A 24,581-nucleotide genomic window follows, 5' to 3' on the forward strand; every position below is an offset into this window, starting at 1 on the left:
TCATCTAGTTCTGAATTTGTGCACTATTAAGGACTCGGGAAAGGTTCCCCAGGATTTAAGATCCTGCTCAAGCTGCACCAGGAGGGACTTTAAAGGGGAGGGGCAAGAGCTGGCATTCCACAAACCTCATCTAACGTGGCTCAGCACGGACTGCAAGGTGGGCATCCAAAGGAGGATATATGAGGTTAGCTGGAAAAAAAAAAAGGAAGATAACAGCTGGTTTTTGAGAATGCATTTTAATGCTCCTGCAATGTCTGCAGCATTAAAATGAAGTTTCTAAGCAAGGAAAGAATACTTGCTGACAGACAGCAGTCACTACTGTGCCCCCAGAATATTTTCTGGGGCAATGACTCAGAAGACATGCTGTCTTAACCAGTGCGTCCATATTGCAAGTGCCAAAGCGTGGTGCCTGCAGCACACGGTTCATGACATTAGATTGGAGTTTGCTGCTCTTTTCTTCTTCTCAAACATACTGCTTCTAACATGTCTTCAAGGATGACATAGTAAAAGACAAGAAACATCAGTTTGCCAAAACTAAACCATATATCGCAAGTACAAATAGAATCTGATCCCTGGAACCTGCATTTTTGCGGGATTATATACTGCACTAAGATGGTTGGGGGTGTGGAAGGAGGAGAGGAGCTAAACTTCAAAATGCAAAGGGCAAGAACAGTCCTTTCAGCTCCCTGATGCTGGGTGTTTCTTTGGCCCGCATATTAATTTGCAAAGAGAAGCTTTGTAGCCCCCATTTTTCTAAGCCTCAATATATTATCAATAAAAACCTACAGACTAACTTAGCACAGGGGTGTCAGATGGTTCTTACTGCTTTCAACACGGCGCTTTTGCAAATGAGACGGGCAGTTTGTCAAGCCAAAAAGGACTAATTGGGCACTTTGTTATATGGTCAAACCAGGGACTGGCAAACTATGGCCCGCAGGCCATATCCAGCCACCACCAGTGTTTGTACGGCCCGCAGACATTGCTGGAGCAGGTTGGCACTGTGGGACATGAGACCAGCCATGACATCGCCCTTCACCTCTGTTTTCCCCTCTGCTCCCACAACCTGCCTCCTGAGACAGTGGCCGCTGCTGAGGGCCCATACTGGTAGCCACCTACACACTGTAGCCTCTTCTGTCGGCAAGTACTGGGGGCCAAGCAGTCCAGGACCCTCCAGCCAGCTGCCCAACTTGAGGTAGCCCAGCTCCCCAGGAGGGTGAGAGGGTGTGCTAGGACCTGGGTGTCACAGGGGCAGAGTAAATCTCATCAAGCGGTGAGCCTCACCCTACCCCACCCCTCCATCCCCTCCCCGACCTCCTGCCCCCCTTCCTGGAGCCAGGCCCCAACCTATACCGGGAAATCAGAAATTCTTAATATGCCCTTAGGAGAGAGATATACACTGTATATTCATGTACCTGAACCCACACACTTCTGGAAGTTGCATTTATTTCTTTTCTTTTGGGTTATCTGCACATCAGTCTTGGTAATAAGCGGTATTTGAATGCCACCTACTGGGCACAGGTGGCCTTCTCTCACTCGCGTCAATCGTTCCCACTCCAGAAAAAAGGAGGTGACAGCTGCCATTTGATGACATTGCTTGCACTGGGTCGCACAGCACGCCACAGCTGGCTGACGGGCTTGCAGTACAGTGAGAGGTGTTGTCTGCTGCAGTCAAATTTCTCACTCATGGCAGAGCAGCATTTTCCAGCCTCTTTGTTAGGTGGCTGTCCTGTGCACTGAAGAATGTTTGTCAACATCCTAGCTCCACTCATGTAGCAGGTTGAATAGTGTCCCCCCAAAATATACGTTCAAATCCTAATTCTTAGTACCTGTGAATGTGACCTTGTTTGGAATAGCATCCGTCTTTGCAGATGGAACTAAGTTAATCTCAGGGCGAGATCATCCTGGATTTATGGTGGGCCCTAAGTCCAATAACAGGTGTCCATACCATAGAAATGAGAGGGAATTTTAAGCCGCAGGGACATGGAGGGGAAGGCAATGTGAAGTCAGAGGCAGAAATGGGAGCGATGCTGGCACAAGCCATTGAATGTCAAGGATCGCCAGCAGCCACCAGAACCTGGGAGAGAGGCACGGAAAGAAGACTCCAGAAGGGCCCAACCCTGCTGACACCTTGATTTTGGACTTCTGGCCTCCGAAACTGAGAGAGAACACACCTGTTATTTTAAGCACTAAGTCTATGGTAGTTTGATATATGCAGCAACATCAGGAAACTAATATAACCCACTAGATGCCGTAGCATCCTTCCCCCATTTGGACAATCAAAATGTCTCCAGATATTGCCAGATATCCCCCGAGGAGCAAAATGACCCCTGGTTGAGAACCACTGTGTTAGCATGATGCCCTCCACTATGAAGGGAAGGAATCCCTGAGCGTTGTAAAGGCCGCCCAGCCTCACACAGACACAACAGCACACGAAGGCCGTCGACATGCAGGACAAATGAGGAACGCAACTGAATGAGGTAGAAATGCAGAAATAAGCAGCAACGTTCTTTTTCGTTTTGTTCTTGTTTGTTAGACATTCACTCTACACCACCATCGGACACAAGCGGGAGCACTTTTTAATCCATTTTGATCCCTGACAACAAAAGAATTATAATCTTTGTTTCTTTGAAAGGTGGAAGTGAGGTCCCGCTTCCTGGAATTAGAAAGGAGCCCAGCGACCATCACACACACAGGAAGTCCCTGCTGTCACAGAGCCATGTGACCAGGACAGAGTCCAGCAGTGAACAAAGGGGCTGTTCTTGCCTCCTGACTCTCGGCCTCTTCCACTACCAGTTAAAGTGAGATGCCAACTTCAGCTCTACTTCTGGGAACAAACTTGGGCCATTTCCAAAAACAGTGGATGGTGTCGTCGCTGGTTGGAAGCATGGGCTTGAGAAGCAGGCCGCCTGGTTTGGGAGTAGAGCTCTGCCGTGCACTTCCTGTGGGAGCTTCCTCAAGCCCCCACACCTGTCCAGCCCTCATGTAAGTCCACGGTGGAATCAGCTCCGAGTGAGCATTCAGAGACACAATGAACATAAAACGTGCGCGGCCTAGATCTTGCTTGGCATAGTAAGGTGTGGAGAAGTCTTCACTGTTATGATTCGGATTGAAGCGCATTCGGCAATTAGTCAGTGCACTTGCTGAGAACATAGAAGTTACTGGGCTTTGAAGGCACTACTAGAGGAGCAGAGATGCAAAATCTTAGGATTTCAGTTGCCCAAAAACACAGAGTGTTTGGGCAGAAAATTTTCAATTATCTGGATGAAGGATTACCCACAAAAAATAGCGTGGGTAATCAAAAACAGCAGTTAATCCAGAAATAACTGGACTGCCATCAGCAAGGGTCATAGGAATAGAAAATTTTGTTGAATGAAAGGATGTTAAAAATGAATGAATGTTAGACAACTACCCAAGCCGTGCCCCGCAGCAGCCTCACACACAGCAGACACGCAGATGGCCTGGGGACAACGGTCCTACCCCATCCATGGAAATTTAATTTTTATTTGGTCGTCGCCCAGCCAGTCAAGAACAAGGGATTTGATATCAACCAAGTCGACAGCACATTCTGTGCAACAGTCTTAAGGATGGGTCTTCAACTTTCCTGAATACTTGAGCAAAGTCACCAGGACCAGTTTTCCAGAGGTTCTGTGGGGTAGAAACATATTGTGAAATCAGTATCTCTTCTATTTACAACATGCTTGTTGAGGACTCTGTGCTTATTTTATTTTTTAAAATAGAGTTCAAACATTTAACTTTTAATAAGATGCCAATGTTTACACAGAGTGTTAGGATTTAAAAAAACAAGTTGCTATGTGGTCACTCCAACACCAAATGCGAATATGTCTCATAAAAGTCTCACGTAGGCTCGTTCCCAGCACACCTAGGATGGCCAATAAATAGTTATTACCGTGCCAGTGAAAATGGGGTCTGGTTAATGTTTCCCAAGTCGTACACAGACTTTCTCCTCATGCAGCTCAGTTCAAAGGTTATAAGCTGAGTCTGATAAAACGCTGCCCATGTGAAATTAAAATGAAAGCATAGTATGACTACTCCGTGGTAATCCAATAGTTGTCCTCCTTTGGTTTCTCATCTTTTCCAACTCAGCATCTGATAATGAACACTGAGCAGAATTTCCACCTGTTGATAATTCAAAGTAATCAGTTCTCACCCAAGTGAAACAAACTAACGTTTTCAGTTTCTGTGACTTATTAGGATTCAAAATATAGCTATTTCCATGTCTTCTCCTTTGTGAGGTCTTTAGGAAGCACCGAATAGAGAACTTTGAGGCTGTCTGGTTCTAAGTAACAGCAAGTGCAGAGTATTTCCTGACTTACCTCCAGAGCATTTACATTTCCCTAAAAGCCACACAAACATTTGCATTCCCAGGGGATGCACTGAAAAAACACTGAGAAGAAATGCACTCATCACTTTCAGTATACCCTTTATTTGGTGTCTTCCTGCCACACAGTTGTTTAGTAATAACAGAGGGAGGGTAAGAGTTGATGCGCATCGTTACAGAACACTGTTTCCACTATGCATTTATGGTTTTTTACGTTAAAAACTGATTCAGAAACTTTCCAGCAAGTTCTGCAAATGTCTAAAGCCTTTGGTTCTGGAAAAGAAGGGGAAAAAAACCAAACATTATTCCTGAAAGACGATTATTTCCCCTCCACATCCCACTTCTGCTCATCAGATCAACAGGTAAAATGGATTGAAGCTGTGCATTTGGACACAGCAAATACCCTCAGACTCTCTACCCGCGCACTCTCAGGAGGATGAGGGGCAGTTTGCAGCCGTAAGTTCCCCACGGAGTCGGTCTGAGCCCCTGCCAGTGCTTCTCATGCTTCTGCTCTCAGTGCTTCTCCATGGCTTCAGCTGGATTACAAGAAAAGTCTGTGGTTTCACTGACCTTTGACTATCTTTTCACTGTTTCGTGTTCCCTTTTGAAGCTACTTGTTTCAGCTGGAAGGACTTTCTGGATTCCATAGAGCCAGGCTATGACCAGCACTCTTCCATTACAGGCCCACGTGGGAACAAGAGAGAACTGCAGGAAGCGATCTTTAAGGCTTAAAGTCCAGGAGACTCCAACTTCACTTGCAAATACTCCGTGGAAACCCCGACAACACTAACAACAGGATCTGTTACTCAATACTTAAGTGCTGTGAATGAGACAATGAATTTCATTCTATTAAAGGATCAAAGATTAAATTCTCTACTATTGACCGGATATTTCCACACAGAAGTGCTATGTGAGGTTACTTTGGAGGGGGCTAATTAAACACAGAAACAAATTTTCCATAGCAAGTCAGCATGATCTGACTTAATATATTTTCCCACATTAACTAGAAGTTTCACAGAAACCCACTTGTAGCTATATTTTTATCCAAAATGAAAATTCTTATTAGGGTAAAGGAATGATGGATTCTACCAACTAAAAAAATGGGCAAAGGAGTTGAATAGACATTTCTCAAAGGAAGACATACAAATGGCCAACAGGTATAAGAAAAAATGCTCAGCATCACTAATCATCAGGGAAATGTAAATCCAAACCACTTTAAGGTATCACCTCACCCCAGTCAGACTGGCAATTATAAAAAGACAGAGAATAACAAATGCTGATGAGGATGTGGAGAAAGAGGAACCCTCCTGCACTGTTGGTGGGCATGTAAATTAGTGCAGTGCTTACGGAGAACAGTATGGCCATTCCTCAAACTACAGATAGAACTGCCATAGAATCCAGCAATCTCACAACTGGGGATATATCCAGAGGATTGGAAATCATCAGGTTGAAGGGATACCTGCACTCCCATGTTTATTGTAGCTCTATTTACAACAGCTAGGTGATGGAACCAACCTAAATGTCCATTGATGGATGACTGGATAAGGACATTGTGGTACATATACACAATGGAATACTACTCAGCCATTAAAGAGAATGAAATTCTGCCATTTGCAGCAATGTGGATGATCCTGGAGAAAATTGTTCTAAGTGAAACAACCCAGGTACAGAAAAAGAAATACCACATATTCTCACTCATAACTGGGAGGAATCCATAAATAAACAATTAAAAATAAAGAGAGACAGAGAAAGAGAAAAAGAAACAACCATCACAGTAATACACTGAACTTTTAGAGAGAAAAGGACCGTGGTTAATAGAGGGCGAAAAGGGGAGGGGAGGCAGGGGAGGCTAACAAAGAATTGATTAATGGACCCAAAGAATAATTGTGTATTGTTATGATGAATAAGCTAACTAAACTGATCTAACCATCACACAATGTGCACAATTATTGAAAATCAAACATTTGAGAAATTTAGAAGGGTGCCACACCCATCACAGGCCCTGAGGCCTAGAAGGACTTAGTTATCTTGGAGGACATACCTGGGGCACAGTTGCCCTCAGGATCCTGCTCACTGCATCCCAGCTGCTCCAGCTGGTAAGGCTCCAAGTGTGGTTCATGCCACAGCCCTGGAGAGTAGAGGCCTGAAACCTCGGTGTGTCCACGTTGTGTTAAGTGTGCAGGCCAGCAGGACATGTGAGCAGTGGAGGCGTGGCAGCCTCCACCTAGATTCCAGAGGGTGTATGGAAAAGCCTGGGGGCCCAGACAGAGACCTGCTGCAGGGGCAAAGCCACTGCAGAGGCCATTGATTAGAGCAATGCCGAACAGGAAAGTGGGGTTGGAGCCCTCACGGAGAGCCCCCACCAGGGAAATGTCTAGTAGAGCCAAGGCAGCGGGACTACCATGGAGACCCCAGACTTATGGAGCTACCAGAGTGGAACTCCAGCCTGGAAAAGTTGCAGGCACCAGTGTAGCCCACTGGGCTGCACCTGGCAGAGCTGTGGGAATGAGGCTGCCTAATGCTGTGGGGGCCCAGATGCCCAAATGTGCCCAGAATGCAGGACTTGGAGTCAAAGAACATTATTTTGGGGCTTGAAGACATAATGTCTGCCCTGCTGGGTTTCAGAATTGTTTGGGGCCGGTTTCTCCTTTCTTCCGGCCTATTCCTCCCTTTTGTAATGGAAATGTATACCCAATGTCTGTTCTACCATTGTATCTTGGCAATAGATAAATTTCGTTTTGTTTTTCAGGTTCACAGCTGGAAGGACTTTTGCTTTTGGTCTCAGATGAGACTTTGGACTTTGGACTTTTAAGTTGGTGCTGGAGCATGCTAAGACTTTTGGGACTGTTGGGACAGAATGATTGTATTTTTTATGTGAGAGTGACATGAGCTTTGGGCGGCCAGGTGCAGAACGATGGAGTTTGTATATGTTGTCCCCTCCAAAACTCATGTGACAGTGTTGGAAACTGATTGGGTCATGGCGGCATATCCCTCAGGAATGGATTACTGCTCCCTCTGGGGGAGGAAAGATTAATGAGTGAATTCTCGCTCTACTGGTTCCTGCAAGAGCTCGTTGTTTGAAAAGACCCTGGCACCTCCTCTTTCCCTCTCTTGCTTCCTGTCTCCATGTGATCTCCTTGTACCTGCCGGCTGCCTGCCACTTTTCCACCAGGAGTAGAAGCAGCCTGAGGCTCATGCCAGATGCAGCTGTCCCAGCACTGTAAGCCAAATAAACCTCTTTCCTTTATAAATTACCCAGTTTCAGGTATTCTGTTATAGCAACACAAAATGCACTAAAACACCCATGGTGCTAGTCTTGCGTGGAGAAATGATTTCTTCACACTCATCATGGTGGGTGCCCTGATTTTGGTTCAGAAACTGATTGATAAGCAAAATAACAGTCTAAAACTAGGAGCAAGAGATGGGCTGGTTGTAAGTGGACCACTGGCATACTCCCAGTTTTCACTGGGTTCAAATTTAGTTTCTTTTTCTTTTCCAAGAAAGCAAGTGCAAATGTCTTTATTATGATGCAGTAACACAGCAGAAAAAACTTCGGGAACCAATAAGCAAGGACACTGACTTGCCAACACCCCTTTGCCTTTTGGACTCAAAGCTTCACGTGCTTTCCTAAGTGACAAACATCAGCCTCGAGCAGAAGGGGTGAACGTTTCTCGGTTTGGCATTGGTGTTCCATGTCCTTGTACAAACCACATCAGTTACACCCACCCACATGCCCCCACAGCAGTTAGTAAACTCATTAAGAAACACAGCTTGAAATGCATACAGGGTTAAAGCTATAAAATACCTACTCACTGTTTTGTTTTTAAAAAAGGATTCATCCTTCTTGCCCTCCTTTCAAATAAAGCTTTTGTTTCAGCTGCCCCCAGTCCATGCACGATCTTTTCCTGGGATAATAATGTATCATTTATTTATTTATTTTAAAATAATACAGTCAGTGTTTTTCTCAAAATAATTGCCACCTTGTTGCTAATTAAACATGATGGATTCGGGGTCCCGGTTTGCCATCTGGGCCATATGTCTCAGCACGTCCTTTTTTGTGATGATGCCCAGAAGTCTTCTGCAGAAGAAACAAAATAGAGAAAAAAGGTCAGCCTTGCAATATTGACTCAACCCTGTCCCTAAACCCCAGTGCCTTTCCACCTGGGTGCAGTGATAGACAATGTTTCCGAGCCTCCTTTGCAGTTGGGCAGCCCAATGCAGTGAGCTCTGGCCGATGGCCTGTTGCTTTAGATGACAGACACCACTCCCAGGTCTCTGCACATTTCCCCACTCTCTCTCCTCATCTGGCAGTCAGAGGCAGAGGAGCTAGTGAAGGACTCTGAGTAACAGAAGACTGACATGGGAGCCACCAGATTCAAAGACCTGGATCCCTGAATGACTGTGTGGTCTACAGCCCACGCCCGCTGTATCCCACACTGGATGAGATGTGTATGAAAAATAAACCTTTATTATTTTAAGCCACTGAGATTGCAAGCTTGTTTATTATGGCAGCAAACCTACAATGACTAAAATACTCTCTTAAATTTCAAGACTATAGTCAATTAAAAAAGGGCTTACAAAAGCCATTGTCAGAAACTCGATCACACCACAGAAATTTCAAGCATAAGGTATTTTAAGTATAAAGAATTTTAAATATAAGATAAAAATTGATTCTATTTTTGATCCTATCTTACTGGAGGGGTAAAGTTTGACATTCCTCTCTGACCATATCTGTAGATTAAATTGCCTCCCCTTTCAAAATTCCATTGTTTTCAACTTATAAAAACAAGGTCCAAGGTCAAGGGTTCAGATCCCCATACTGGCCAGCAACCAAAAAAAAAAAAAAGTTAACATCCAAAAATATATATATATGTAATAACAGCAAGGTCAGTCAAGGGTTTGGATTCCCATTCTGGCGAGCTGCCAAAAAAACCCAAAAAACAAACATCAATGCCCCTTATCAAGGTTCTTTGCATAGGTCCTCCTAGACTATACATTACAGAACTCCAAGAAACACTGTTCACAAATACTACAGTGTAAACAGTGCTTCCTGTGGATTGATTTGTGTCCCACAAAGTCCCATGTATTAGAAACTTAATCCTCATTGTGACAGTGTTAAGAGGGTAGGAAATCCTATTATGGTCATTGAAAGATGGGACCTTTGGGAGGTGATTAGATTGTGAGGACCATGCCCTAGTGAATGTATTAATCTGTTGATCGTTTAAGGATGATCATCGGCATGGTCCTGACGGCTTTAAAAGGAGAGCCAGTGAGGAGCTTAGTCTCTCTCTTACTCCTGCCATATCCACCATGTCATATCTTGCTTTGCAGTAGAGTCACCACCAAGAACAATGTCCTCACCAGATGTGTTCCCTGGACTTTGGACTTCCCAGCCTCCCAAATGGTAAGCAATAAATATTGTTTCTTTTATAAATTATCCAGTCTCGGGTATTTCTGTCATAAGCAACAGAAACAGACTAAAAGAGTGCCCCTTGGATTGTGCAGTGAACATCTGCACAACTGTTCACAGAAACCCTCACTTCATCATTTTATTGAATAATTAGATTACCACCTGTGGGAATAAATCATGCCCTCTGGGTAAAACGGAAGGTTTGAAAGAAGGGGACATGCACGACTTCTTTGCGAAAAAAGTTCCATTGCCAAATAAGTTTACAAAATACTGATCACTATATCTCCATCTTACCCAAGAAGAGGGAAATGGGAAGAAAACTATGGCAGTCTCACACGGGAATAATGTATAGCTATTAAAATAACAGGTTTCTACTCTGTGTTTATGTAAAATGATGCCATACCAAAAACAACAACAATCAGAAAACACCACTGTAATACACTGCTGTTTATTTAATTAAAGCCAAATTAGCCAAACACATCTCTTACTAATAGATAGTGAATAAGAAGAGGGCATGCAGGTATTCAAATCAGTTACATTTGGTGAAATGGACACTGATCAGTGAAACTATCAGACCAGAATTCTAACTTTTTTATCTCTGACCACACTGCACCTTAAAAATCCTTGAAAAATGTCATTTATTTCTTGCGTTAGTTTCCCCATCTATCACACCCGGGGAGACAGCAAATATGCCCCTTTCCCTCCATCTCACAGGAACATCTTCAGGAAAGAGAAAAATAGCAAAAGGGGCCTTTAAAAGCATTCTAAACAAAAATAATAATGATGACATGGATTACAAAAACACGGAAAGAAAATGTCATGACTCTATAGTGATGAAAACAAACAAACAAAACACTGGAGAGGAACACTTGATAAATCTAGGAAGCAGGATAGAATTAGATAGTCAGCATTTTGCAAGCCCCAATGTAATAATTAGTTTAGTCAATAATTATCAATGGATAGCAAAGCCATTGGGTAAATGTTGCTTGAAAACAGAAAATTCACATGGTCTCAAGTACTGTTCTACTGATTATGTGCAAGGATCACAATGTCCCTTTACAACAGAAGACTCTGATCATCACCACTTCATCCAGGTGATGAGCTTAACATCAACCAAGTCAGAAAAGGTGATTTTACAGCATCACCTGTGTTGGAATGCTGCCAAACACTACTGAAACTAAATTGAATCATGAGGAAGGAATCAGGTAAATCTAAAATGTGAAACTACTGGTCTGGACTTGTCAAAGGAAATCCATGCCATAAAAAACAAACAAACAAACAAACAAGGCAGGGAACTGTTCTAGACAAAAGACCAAAGAGGAAAAACAACCAAATACAATGTGTGAACCTTGATGGGATTCTGGATTGAAATTTGAATATGGACTGGATATTGAATGATATATTGAATTATTGTTAAATATTTACGGTTTGATGATTTTGTAAAAGAATACCCTTATCCTTAGAGGATGTATGTTTCATGCTTCATTCCTAATTGCCAAAACTTGGAAGCAAGCAACATGTCTTTCAATAGGTGAATGAATAAACCGTGGTACATCCATACAATGGAATACTACTCATCAATAAAAAGAAACGAGCTCTCAAGTCACAAAAAGACACAGAAGAACCTTAAATGCCTACGGCTAAATGAAAGAAGCCAGTGTGAAAAAGCTACATACTGTCTGATTCCAAGTATGTGACACTCTGGAAAAGGCAAAACTATGGAGACAGTGAAAAGATCTTTGTTTTCCAGGAGGTGGGAAGAGAGTGAGAGAGATGCATACGGGGCAGTGAACCTATTCCATATGACACTATCATGGTGGATACATGACATTATGCATTTGTCAAAATCCATAGAAATGTACAATACAGAGAGTGTACCCTAATGTAAACTATGGACTTCAGTTCATAAGCATGTATCAGTATTGCTCCAGCAACAAATAGAACACACTAATGCAAGACGTTACCAATAGGGAAAACGGGAGGGACGAGGAGGGGGTATATGGCAACTCTGTACTTTTTGCTCAATTTTTCTGTAAACCTAAAACTTCTCTAAAAATAGTCTATTAATTAAAAGAAACAAGCAAACAAACAAAAACAGAACCTTGGGGGGAAAAGTGGTTGCCTGAAAGGAGAGGCGGGGTGGTGACGAGGGATACAGCTGGAACTGTTGTTCACTCAAGCTGTTTAGGACCACTCGACTTTCACCATGTTCGTGTACTACTTTAAATACTTCTGGGAAACTTATCAAAGTGCAGTAAAATTAAAGATGCCCCATAAAACAAGATGCTGCTCTTCTAAATCTGCCAAGTCCTTGTATTGGTTGGCTTGGGCTGCCTTAACAAAATACCACAGACTGGGGGGCTTAAACAACAGCTATTTTCTTCTCATAGTTCTGGAGGCTGGAAGTCCAAGATCAGTGTGTGGGCAGGGCTGGTTTCTCCTGAGACATCTCCTTGGTTTGCAGATGGCCGCCTTCTCCCTGAGTGCTCACATGGCCTTTCCTCTGTGAGTATATGTCCCTGATGTCTCTTCCTCTTCTTATAAGGACACCAGTTCTATAGGATGAGGGCCCCACCCTTCTGACCTCATTTAACCTTAATTACCTCCTTAAAGGCCCTATCTCCAAATACAGTCACATTGGGGGTTAGGGCTTCAGCACAGAAATTTGGATGGGGCCATGTTTCAGTCCATAACAATCCTTCAAGTTCCTCTCCACTGAACAGTTGTAGTAAAGTAATCCCCTCTGAATGCTTTCCTTCCTACACCATGTGGAATTCTAAAATTGATAACAAGGTGTATGGAACTGATGTAGGTCCACCTGGCTTGTGCTGGTTCAATCCTGAATCAAGACACCCAAAGGAAACAAACATCCTCTCTCTTCCTTGTACACGATGCTGGGTTCTCCGGGAAAAGCCATGTGTAAGTATCACCCTGGCTGATGGGATCAGAACCCAACAAGGGCTCCCAACACAGGAATGGTACTGGTCCAGCTGGCAGCTCCTGGAACCCCTTCTTTCCATCCTGATTTGTCTTAGGAGCTTGGGGGTCGACTGCCATAACAAAGGCCCATTGCATTCACTTGATTAAAGGTAAACATTTCCTCAAGGGCACTATTACCCACTGCTTTGCCAAATCACCCTGCTTCTACAGTCACAGAAGCTTCAGTGAGCCCCTGTCTTATCCATGTCAGAGGCTTGGCGGCCCAGGTAAGAAAAGGAGGTTTCCTCCTGGGGTCAGGTCACTTTCCTTCTAGCTCTGATGATTCTAATTAATTTCAAGGGATGACAAGGAGAGGTGGCTTTGTCACTGGGAGGGGCCACTATATAAGGGCAGGAAGGAGTCCTCAGTGAGTCCCCCTCCTGTGCAGTAGCAGCCATATGAGTCCCAGTCTGGGTCTCCAGGTCTCCCTCTGCTCCTCCATGCCCCACGAAGGCTTTACTCAGGGTTTCTCCTCGTTGGCACTAGTGACATTTAAGGCTGGATAATTCTTTGTCGTGGGGGACCTGTTTTATGCACTGTAGAACATAAAGCTGCATCCCAGGCCTCTACCCGCTAGATGCCAGTAGCTCCAATCCCACCACCACCCTCATGCCCCCCTCATTGTGACAATCAAAAATGTCTCTAGGCCTTGCCAAATGTCAAATGTCTGAGGATGGGAGGCAAAAATGCCCCTGCTGGAGAGCCACTGCCCAGATGGAAAAGTAGTAAATATTTCTAGACCAGTTGGTTTATAGCTGCTGAGCTGGACACCCTGAAATGTCTCCGTTGCCCTTGTGTTACTTCTAGAACCCCACTTATCTCCTCTCAACTCATAACTAAAGGGTTAATATCTGGCAGCAGCTCTAAAATACTTGCAATATCACTCCTGCCTGGGAGTTTTCAAGCAAGAGTGGACCTCTGTAGGTGAATGTATAATGCACCGTCAGCATGGAACATGGAAATCCCACTACCTGGCCCCACATGCTCAGTATTTTATTGACCAGATATTCCAATATTCCAATTATCTTGAATATTGAAGGCGCTGCTGCATATTTCCAACTGCCCCCAGGTCCACTCCCCATTGTTGTTGACCCGCAAAGCTGCTGATGAAGGGCACTGATGTCCTCTGGGGTCAGGGTCAGCTGGCAGGGTCCTCTACCAAATTCCCTTGATGGCACCGTCTCTGCACAGCTTTGCCCCAGTGCCTGGTAGCTCACGGTGCCTCAGGAAATAGGATACCTGTAAGCAGCCCTGGTAGGACTGGCTGTGCAACTGATTCCCTTCAAGCTTGAGCAAAGTGTTTTAACGCTTAACGTCCCATATCCTCATTTGAAAAATAAAGAGAAGCCAAATGTCCATCACCTAATGAAATGATCAACAAAATGTGGTCTATCCATACAACGGAGAATTGTTTAGCCAGAAAAAGAAATGAAGTACTGACACTTGCTACAACATGGATGAACCTTGAAAACATTGTGCTAAGTGAAAGAAACCAATCACAAAAGGCCACATATTGTATGATTCCATTTATATAAAGTGTCCAGAATAGGCAAATCCCAAGAGACAGAAAGTAGATTAGTGATTGCCTTAGGGCTGTGGTATAGCTAAGGGGTGTGGAGTTTCTTTTTGGGATACTAAAATATTCTAAAACTGTTGAGATGGATGCACAATTCATTTTCTACTAAAAATCACCGAATTGTATATTTTAAGGGTATGAATTGTACAGTATGTGAGTTCTGATAAAACTATTAAATAAATAGACAGCCAGATAGATAAATAAATGCATATGTGATGCAAAGTCCCACTCACCACTCAGATGCCAAGAATCCACAGCTAGGAGTGAAGGGCAGGTGAGGAATTCTCTCACTGACCTCTCCCTCAGAAAGTATCATTGTAAAACAGAGGGCAAAGGAACAGGAGATGGAAGTTTTTTTAAAATGAGCATTTGTAAGTGTTGGGATTCCAACTATCCATTCATAATGAAAAAGGAATAGTTGTAAGGCCAGCAGCATTTACCTGTAATAGCCCACGAGGAAAGCCCTGATCAGAAGGAAGATGAGAGCAGGTGTGAGCAGTTCCGTCCACCCGGGCAGGACACCTAAAGGGGCTCTCATGCACTGGGCAAGGGCTCTGCTGCTGACGATCACCCACTAGCGACAGTCCCTCAACTTAACCAGCTGTCATCCTCTGACATTTATTTTCTACCGGAAAGCCTAGTTCAGGACGTTCCCCTCTAGAACTCCTGCCTTGGGTAACAGCACTTAAACTGGATTACGTCCGTGTTCCTTAGTGCATGACAAGCTCCTCGGCTTTTTTTTTTTTTTAAACACTTTTTGAGCTTTCTCCAGTTCTCAGCCAAAATGCTCATAAGATGCTCAGTAAGATGTTGATTAAACCAATGTTGCATTGAAAAAAATGTGACTTGTTAGTGTTTGCAATGTGATGAGAACTCCAGTATACTACACACACACACACACACACACACACACACACACACACACACACACACAAACCCCTCCCATATCTATAAAGCCTGGTCTTTGTTTCCTTATCTTCACCCAGGAGACAGTATCAAAAGATCAGGCACTTGCAGTTCTGGAAACCTCCTCTTAAAAAGCCCGTGACTGGCAAAAGCGAGTCTCGAAACAGGGAACACTGCACCAGGGCTGCTGTGGATGCAGCCAGGATCCCGGAGGCCGGGGCTGCGCTGAAGGCGGCCAGCTGTCCTATTCAGAATTCGAGGTTTCAGGCCGGCATTAAAGAAGATTCCTGGGAGCGCCCGAACCACGCCGCGTCTGAACAGCCCGAGGCTGCAGCAGCCGAGAACTGGGAAAGGCGGCAAACCAGAGACAGAGAGCGAGCACCCGACCTGGCACAGCACTGTGAGTGACCCCTGGCACAGCTCTGTTCGGGGGGTGGGTGCCCACATGGCTCCCGCCTGCACCACCAGGTCACTCACCGCCCGGTGCTGCCTCAATTTTCCCAGGTGCGGGCAGCTCCGCCCTGCTCGGCCATCACTGAGCCCTCCCACTTGCTTGGCCTGGCGCCGGGCTTTCCAGAGACTGCGGACTGGCCTCCGGTCCCACTCCCTCTGTGGTTCTCTGGCGAGGGTGGTGGAGGGGGGCGTCCCCGGCCAGTGTCGGGAGGGCAAGGAAGTACAGGCGGGCTGACTGTCACTCCACCATACCCTGGACTCCGGCCCCAGGTAAAGTCCCTGTTACTGGGAGGCAGATACCATCTCTGCGGCCACCAGTTTGGAAAAAAGCCTAACGAATTTCTGGTTGGGAAGAGTGTGGTAGGAGAGTTCCCAGGTCCGCTTGAACCTGCCGGAGACCAGGCTGCATGTGGGCACTAGGCACGGTTTATACTGGGGGGATACAAAGGTGAACAAGACCCAAGAAAGATCTACATAGTGCTACAAAGGCACCCAGAGAGACCGGTCGTCTGTGCCTAGCAGAAACCTGGTAGACTTCCTGGGCGAGGCGGTGCCGAGCAGGGTCTTCAAGGCCCAGCTGATAGACGAGGGGTGCAGAAGACACGCCCCAGCCCAGCACAGTGCACACAGAGTGGGGAGACGTGCGGCCAGGGAGGCGGAGACTCGACAGAAACCACACACCCGGTGGGGTCACCACTGCACGATCTAACAGCCTGGGTCAGAGCACACAGGACAGGGAGAAGCCCTGCACAGGAAGTGAAAGCTCAACAGAGATCACACACCCTGTGGTACGTGATCCACCAGCCCAGCAGAGTCCAAGCTGACCAGAAAGGTGGCTTCCCGGAGAAGCCCAAGACCCGAGGCAACCACACACACAAGGCACTAGAGGCCAACTGAGCAGTCACGGAGGGAGCCATACGAAATTGGCAACCACAGCAACACCCTAGTTAGTCATTAGTCTCAAACCGGTGGACTGTGAAACCCCGTGCCATAATGAATAAACACCAAAAAAAAGACACCAGAAATACAAAAAATCAAGAAAGTACACCACCAAAAGTTAATAAATCTCAAACTCTAGATCCTATAGAACAAGAAGCCCTTGAAATGACTAACAAGGAATTTCGAGTGATAATTCTAAGGAAACTGAATGAGATACAAGAAAACTCAGCTAGACATCATGATGAAATGAGGAAAAGTATACAGGATCTCAAAGAGGAAATGTACAAGGAAATCGATGTCCTGAAAACAAATGAAGCAGAACTTGTTGAACTGAAGAAGTTATTCAACGAAATAAAAAACACAACGGAGAGTTTAACCAGCAGGCTTGTCGAAGTTGAAGAGAGAACCTCTGAACTTGAAGATGGGCTGTTTGAAATAACACAAGCAGACAAAAAGAAAGAAAAAACAATCAAAGACATTGAAGAAAATCTGAGAGAGATATCAGACAACCTTAAGTGCTGAAATATCCAAGTCATGGGTATTCCAGAAGGGGAGGAAAATGGATATTCCATTGAAAACATATTCAACAAAATAGTGGCAGAAAACTTCCCAGGTATAGGGAAAATCACAGATCTTCAGATCCAGGAAGCTCAAAGATCTCCAAATGTATTCAACCCAAAAAGACCTTCTCCAAGACATGTCATGGTCAAATTGGCAAAACTCAGAGATAAAGAGAGAATCTTAAAAGCTGCAAGAGAGAAGCGTCAAATCACCTATAAGGGAGCCCGAATCAGGTTAACATCAGACTTTTCATCACAAACCCTAAAAGCTAGAAAGGAATGGGATGATATTTTCAAAATACTAAAAGACAAAGATTGCCAGCCAAGAATACTCTACCCTGCAAGGCTATCCTTCCGAAATGAGGGGTAAATACTATATTTCTCAGACAAACAAAAACTGCGGGAGTTCACTACCACAAGACCACCCTTACAAGAAATCCTCAAGGGAGTACTGGGTTTGGTTCCTGAAAAATAACTACCACTGCCATAAAAACCCAAGAAAAATCTAAACCCGCTAGTATTATAAAAATGGCATTCATGAAGAGAGAACAAGCTAACAAAAACACTGTCTACAACCTAAGGAACCAACAAACACTGAATACAAACAGTAAATCAGAAAGGAAGGAACAAAAGACACCTAAGACGACCAAACAACCAATAAAATGCTAGGAATAAATCAACACCTTTCAATAACAACTCTTAATGTAAAAGGCTTAAATTCCCCAATTAAAAGACACAGACTGGCTGACTGGATCAAAAAGCAGGACCCAACTATATGCTGCCTACAAGAGACCCACCTCACCCATAAAGATTCACACAGACTAAGAGTGAAAGGATGGAAAAAGATTTACCATGCAAATAGAAAAGAAAAACGAGCTGGAGTAGCTATTCTTATATCTGACAAAATAGACTTTAAACTAAAAACCATAAAAACAGACAATGAGGGACACTACTTAATGATAAAAGGACTGATACATCAAGAAGACATAACAATCATAAATATGTATGCACCCAATGTTGGAGCAGCCAGATTTATAAAACAAACTCTATTAGACCTAAAGAAGGAAATAGACACTAATACCATAATAGCAGGGGACCTGAACACCCCACTGTCAATATTAGACAGATCATCTAGGCAAAGAATCAGTAGAGAAACACAAGATCTAAACAAGACTCTAGACCAATTGGAATTGGCAGATATCTACAGAACATTCCAGCCAACAACCTCAGAATATTCATTTTTCTCATCAGCGCATGGATCATTCTCCAGGATAGATCACATATTACGTCACAAATCAAGTCTCAATAAATTCAAAAAAATTGGAATTATCCCATGTATCTTCTCAGACCACAATGGATTAAAACTAGAAATTAATAACAAACAAAACTCTGGAAACTATACAAACACATGGAAATTAAACAGCATTCTACTTAATGACATATGGGTCCAAGAAGAAATCAAGCAGGAAATCAAAAAGTTTATTGAAACTAATGAAAACAATGATACATCATACCAAAACCTGTGGGATACTGCAAAAGCAGTATTGAGGGGAAAATTTATTGCATTAAATGCTCACTTCAGAAGAATGGAAAGATGGCAAGTGAACAACCTAACACTTCACCTTAAAGAACTAGAAAAACAAGAACAATCCAATCCTAAAGTTAGCAGACGGAAAGAAATCATTAAGATCAGAGCAGAACTGAATGAAATGGAAAACCAAAAAACAATTCAAAAGATCAACGAATCAAAAAGTTGGTTTTTTGAAAAGATAAATAAAATTGACAAACCATTAGCATGGCTAACAAAAAAAAGAAGAGAGAAGACTCAAATAACAAAAATTAGAAATGAAAAAGGCGATATTACAACTGATTCATCTGAAATACAAGGAATCATTCGAGACTACTATAAACAACTATACGCCAACAAATTTGAAAATCTGGAGGAAATGGATAAATTTCTGGACACACACAAGCTCCCAAAACTGAACCGTGAAGACGTAGAAAATTTGAGCAGACCAATAACAATAAAGGAGATTGAAGCTGTTATCAGAAGGCTCCCAACAAAGAAAAGCCCAGGACCAGATGGATTCACAGCAGAATTTTACCAAACATTCAAAGAAGAATTGACACCGATTCTCTACAAACTATTCCAAAAGATTGAAATGGACGCAAATCTCCCAAACTCATTCTATGAAGCAAACATCATCCTGATACCAAAACCAGGTAAAGATATAACCAAAAAAGAAAACTACAGGCCGATATCCTTGATGAATATAGATGCAAAAATCCTCACTAAAATACTAGCAAACAGAATACAGCAACATATACGAAAAATTATTCATCACGATCAAGTGGGATTCATCCCAGGGATGCAAGGTTGGTTCAACATACGCAAATCAATAAATGTGATACACCATATTAATAAACTCAAACACAAGGACCATATGATCATCTCTATAGATGCTGAGAAAGCATTTGATAAAGTTCAGCACTCATTCATGACAAAGACCCTCTATAAGTTAGGTATAGAGGGAAACTATCTCAACATAATTAAAGCCATATATGACAAACCCACTGCCAATATCATCCTGAATGGGGAAAAGCTGAAAGCTTTTCCTTTAAGAACAGGCACTAGACAAGGATGCCCACTCTCACCACTCCTATTCAACATAGTGTTGGAAGTACTAGCCAGAGCAATCAGAGAAGAGAAGGAAATAAAGGGCATCCAGATTGGAAAAGATGAAGTCAAACTGTCCCTGTTTGCAGATGACATGATCCTATATATCGAACAGCCCAAAACCTCTACAAAAAAACTGTTGGAATTGATAAATGATTTCAGCACAGTAGCAGGATACAAAATCAACACACAAAAATCAGTAGCATTTCTTTTCTCCAATAGTGAACATGCAGAAGGAGAAATCAAGAAAGCCTGCCCATTTACAATAGCCACCAAAAAAATAAAATACTTAGGAATTGAGTTAACCAAGGATGTGAAAAATCTCTATAATGAGAACTACAAACCACTGCTGAGAGAAATTAGAGAGGATACAAGAAGATGGAAAGATATTCCATGCTCTTGGATTGGAAGAATCAACATAGTGAAAATGTCCATACTACCCAAAGTGATATACAAATTCAATGCAATCCCCATCAAAATTCCAAAGACATTTTTCTCAGAAATGGAAAAAACTATTCAGACATTTATATGGAACAATAAAAGACCACGAATAGCCAAAGCAATGCTGAGCAAAAAAAATAAAGCTGGAGGCATAACACTACCTGACTTTAAGCTATACTACAAAGCTATAATAACCAAAACAGTATGGTACTGGCATAAAAACAGACACACTGACCAATGGAATAGAATAGAGAATCCAGAAATCAACCCACACACTTACTGCCATCTGATCTTTGACAAAGGCACCAAGCCTATTCACTGGGGAAGGGACTGCCTCTTCAGCAAGTGGTGCTGGGATAACTGGATATTGATATGCAGGAGAATGAAACTAGATCCATACCTCTCACCGTATACTAAAATCAACTCAAAATGGATTAAGGATTTAAATATACACCCTGAGACAATAAAACTTCTTAAAGAAAACATAGGGGAAACACTTCAGGAAATAGGAGTGGGCACAGACTTCATGAATACGACCCCAAAAGCACGGGCAACCAAAGGAAAAATAAACAAATGGGATTATATCAAACTAAAAAGCTTCTGCACAGCAAAAGAAACAATTAAAAGAGTTAAAAGACAACCAACAGAGTGGGAGAAAATATTTGCAAAATATACATCTGACAAAGGATTAATATCCAGAATATATAAGGAACTCAAACAACTCTACAAGAAGAAAACAAGCAACCCAATTAAAAAATGGGCAAAAGAGCTAAGTAGGCATTTCTCTAAGGAAGATATCCAAATGGCCAACAGACATATGAAAAAATGCTCAACATCACTCAGCATCCGGGAAATGCAAATCAAAACCACATTGAGATACCATCTAACCCCAGTTAGGATGGCTAAAATCCAAAAGACTATGAACGATAAATGCTGGCGAGGCTGCGGAGAAAAAGGAACTCTCATACATTGTTGGTGGGACTGCAAAATGGTGCAGCCTCTATGGAAAATGGTATGGAGGTTCCTTAAACAATTGCAAATAGATCTACCATACGACCCAGCCATCCCACTGTTGGGAATATACCCAGAGGAATGGAAATCATCAAGTCGAAGGTATACCTGTTCCCCAATGTTCATCGCAGCACTCTTTACAATAGCCAAGAGTTGGAACCAGCCCAAATGCCCATCATCAGATGAGTGGATACGGAAAATGTGGTACATCTACACAATGGAATACTACTCAGCTATAAAAACGAATGAAATACTGCCATTTGCAACAACATGGATGGACCTTGAGAGAATTATATTAAGTGAAACAAGTCAGGCACAGAAAGAGAAATACCACATGTTCTCACTTATTGGAGGGAGCTAAAAATTAATATATAAATTCACACACACACACACACAAACTGGGGGGAGGGAAGAAGATATAACAACCACAATTATTTGAAGTTGATACAACAAACAAACAGAAAGGACATTGTTGGGGGGGAGGGGGGAGGGAAAAGGGAGGGAGGTTTTGGTGATGGGGAGCATTAATCAGCTACAATGTATATCAAAAAAAAATAAATAAATAAAATAAAATGTGGAAAAAAAAAAATGAAATACAAGGACTCATTCGAGACTACTATAAACAACTATACGCCCACAAATTTGAAAATCTGGAGGAAATGGATAAATTTCTGGACACACACAAGCTCCCAAAACTGAACCGTGAAGACGTAGAAAATTTGAACAGAACAATAACAATAAAGGAGATTGAAGCTGTTATCAGAAGGCTCCCAACAAAGAAAAGCCCAGGACCAGATGGATTCACAGCAGAATTTTAACACACATTCAAACAGGAATTGACACCGATTCTTTACAAACTATTCCAAAAGATTGAAACGGACGCAACTCTCCCAAACTCATTCTATGAAGCAAACATCATCCTGATACCAAAACCAGGTAAATATATAACCAAAAAAGAAAACTACAGGCAGATATCCTTGATGAATATAGATGCAAAAATCCTCAATAAAATACTAGCAAACAGAATACAGCAACACATACGTAAAATTATTCATCACGATCAAGTGGGATTCCTTCCAGGGATGCAAGGTTGGTTCAACATACGCAAATCAATAAATGTAATACACCATATTAATAAACTCCAACACAAGGACCATATGATCATCTCTATAGATGCTGAAAAAGCATTTGATAAAGTTCAGCACTCATTCATGACAAAGACCTTCTAGAAGTTAGGTATAGAGGGAAAGTATCTCAACATAATTAAAGCCATATATGCCAAACCCACAGCCAATATCATCCTGAATGGGGAAAAGCTGAAAGCTTTTCCTTTAAGAACAGGAACTACACAAGGATGCCCATTCTCACCACTCCTATTCAACATAGTGTTGGAAGTACTAGCCAGAGCAATCAGAGAAGAGAAGGACATAAAGGGCATCCAGATCGGAAAAGATGAAGTCAAACTGTCCCTGTTTGCAGATGACATGATCCTATATATTGAACCGCCTAAAACCTCTACAAAAAAACTGTTGGAATTGATAAATGATTTCAGCACAGTAGCAGGATACAAAATCAACACAGAAAAATCAATAGCATTTCTTTTCTCCAATAGTGAACATGCAGAAAGAGAAATCAAGAAAGCCTGCCCATTTACAATAGCCACCAAAAAAATAAAATACTAAGGAATTGAGTTAACCAAGGATGTGAAAAATCTCTATAATGAGAACTACAAACCACTGCTGAGAGAAATTAGAGAGGATACAAGATGATGGAAAGATATCCCATGCTCTTGGATTGGAAGAATCAACATAGTGAAAATGTCCATACCACCCAAAGTGATATACAAATTCAATGCAATCCCCATCAAAATTCCAAAGACATTTTTCTCAGAAATGGAAAAAACTATACAGACATTTATATGGAACAATAAAAGACCACGCATAGCCAAAGCAATGCTGAGCAAAAAAAATAAAGCTGGAGGCATAACACTACCTGACTTTAAGCTATACTACAAATATATAATAACCAAAACAGTATGGTACTGGCATGAAAACAGACACACTGACCAATGGAATAGAATAGAGAATCCAGAAACCAACCCACACACTTACTGCCAGCTGATCTTTGACAAAGGCACCAAGCCTATTCAGTGGTGAAGGGACTGCCTCTTCAGCAAATGGTGCTGGGATAACTGGATATCCATATGGAGGAGAATGAAACTAGATCCATACCTCTCACCGTATACTAAAATCAACTCAAAATGGATTAAGGATTTAAATATACACCCTGAAACAATAAAACTTCTTATAGAAAACATAGGAGAAACACTTCAGGAAATAGGACTGGGCACAGACTTCATGAATACGACCCCAAAAGCATGGGCAACCAAAGGAAAAATAAACAAATGGGATTATATCAAACTAAAAAGCTTCTGCACAGCAAAAGAAACAATTAAAAGAGTTAAAAGACAACCAACAGAGTGGGAGAAAATATTTGCAAAATATATATCTGACAAAGGATTAATATCCAGAATATATAAGGAACTCAAACAACTCTACAAGAAGAAAACAAGCAACCCAATTAAAAAATGGGCAAAAGAGCTAAATAGGCATTTCTCTATGGAAGATATCCAAATGGCCAACAGACATATGAAAAATGCTCAACATCACTCAGCATCCGGGAAATGCAAATCAAAACCACATTGAGATACCATCTAACCCCAGTTAGGATGGCTAAAATCCAAAAGACTATGAACGATAAATGCTGGCGAGGCTGCGGAGAAAAAGGAACTCTCATACATTGTTGGTGGGACTGCAAAATGGTGCAGCCTCTATGGAAAATGGTATGGAGGTTCCTCAAACAATTGCAGATAGATCTACCATACGACCCAGCTATCCCACTGTTGGGAATATACCCAGAGGAATGGAAATCATCAAGTCGAAGGTATACCTGTTTCCCAATGTTTATCGCAGCACTCTTTACAATAGCCAAGAGTTGGAACCAGCCCAAATGCCCATCATCAGATGAGTGGATACGGAAAATGTGGTACATATACACAATGGAATACTACTCAGCTATAAAAACGAATGAAATTCTGCCATTTGCAACAACATGGATGGACCTTGAAAGAATTATATTAAGTGAAACAAGTCAGGCACAGAAAGAGAAATACCACATGTTCTCACTTATTGGTGGGAGCTAAAAATTAATATATAAATTCACACACACACACACACACAAACCGGGGGGGGGGGGAAGAAGATATAACAACCACAATTATTTGAAGTTGA

General features: G+C 42.4%; 1 protein-coding gene across 1 annotated transcript in view; it reads right to left on the minus strand.

The window, feature by feature from the left end:
- Positions 1-8,326: 8,326 nt before the first annotated feature.
- Positions 8,327-24,581, minus strand: part of LOC134366637 (H(+)/Cl(-) exchange transporter 4-like) — a 51,036-nt gene continuing 34,781 nt past the window's right edge. The window contains exon 11 of the mRNA XM_063082990.1: positions 8,327-8,417. Coding sequence (XP_062939060.1) covers positions 8,327-8,417 — 91 coding nt within the window. The remainder of the gene's footprint in view (positions 8,418-24,581) is intronic.

Source organism: Cynocephalus volans, chromosome X, assembly GCF_027409185.1.
Source record: "Cynocephalus volans isolate mCynVol1 chromosome X, mCynVol1.pri, whole genome shotgun sequence".
Lineage (NCBI taxonomy): Eukaryota > Metazoa > Chordata > Mammalia > Dermoptera > Cynocephalidae > Cynocephalus > Cynocephalus volans.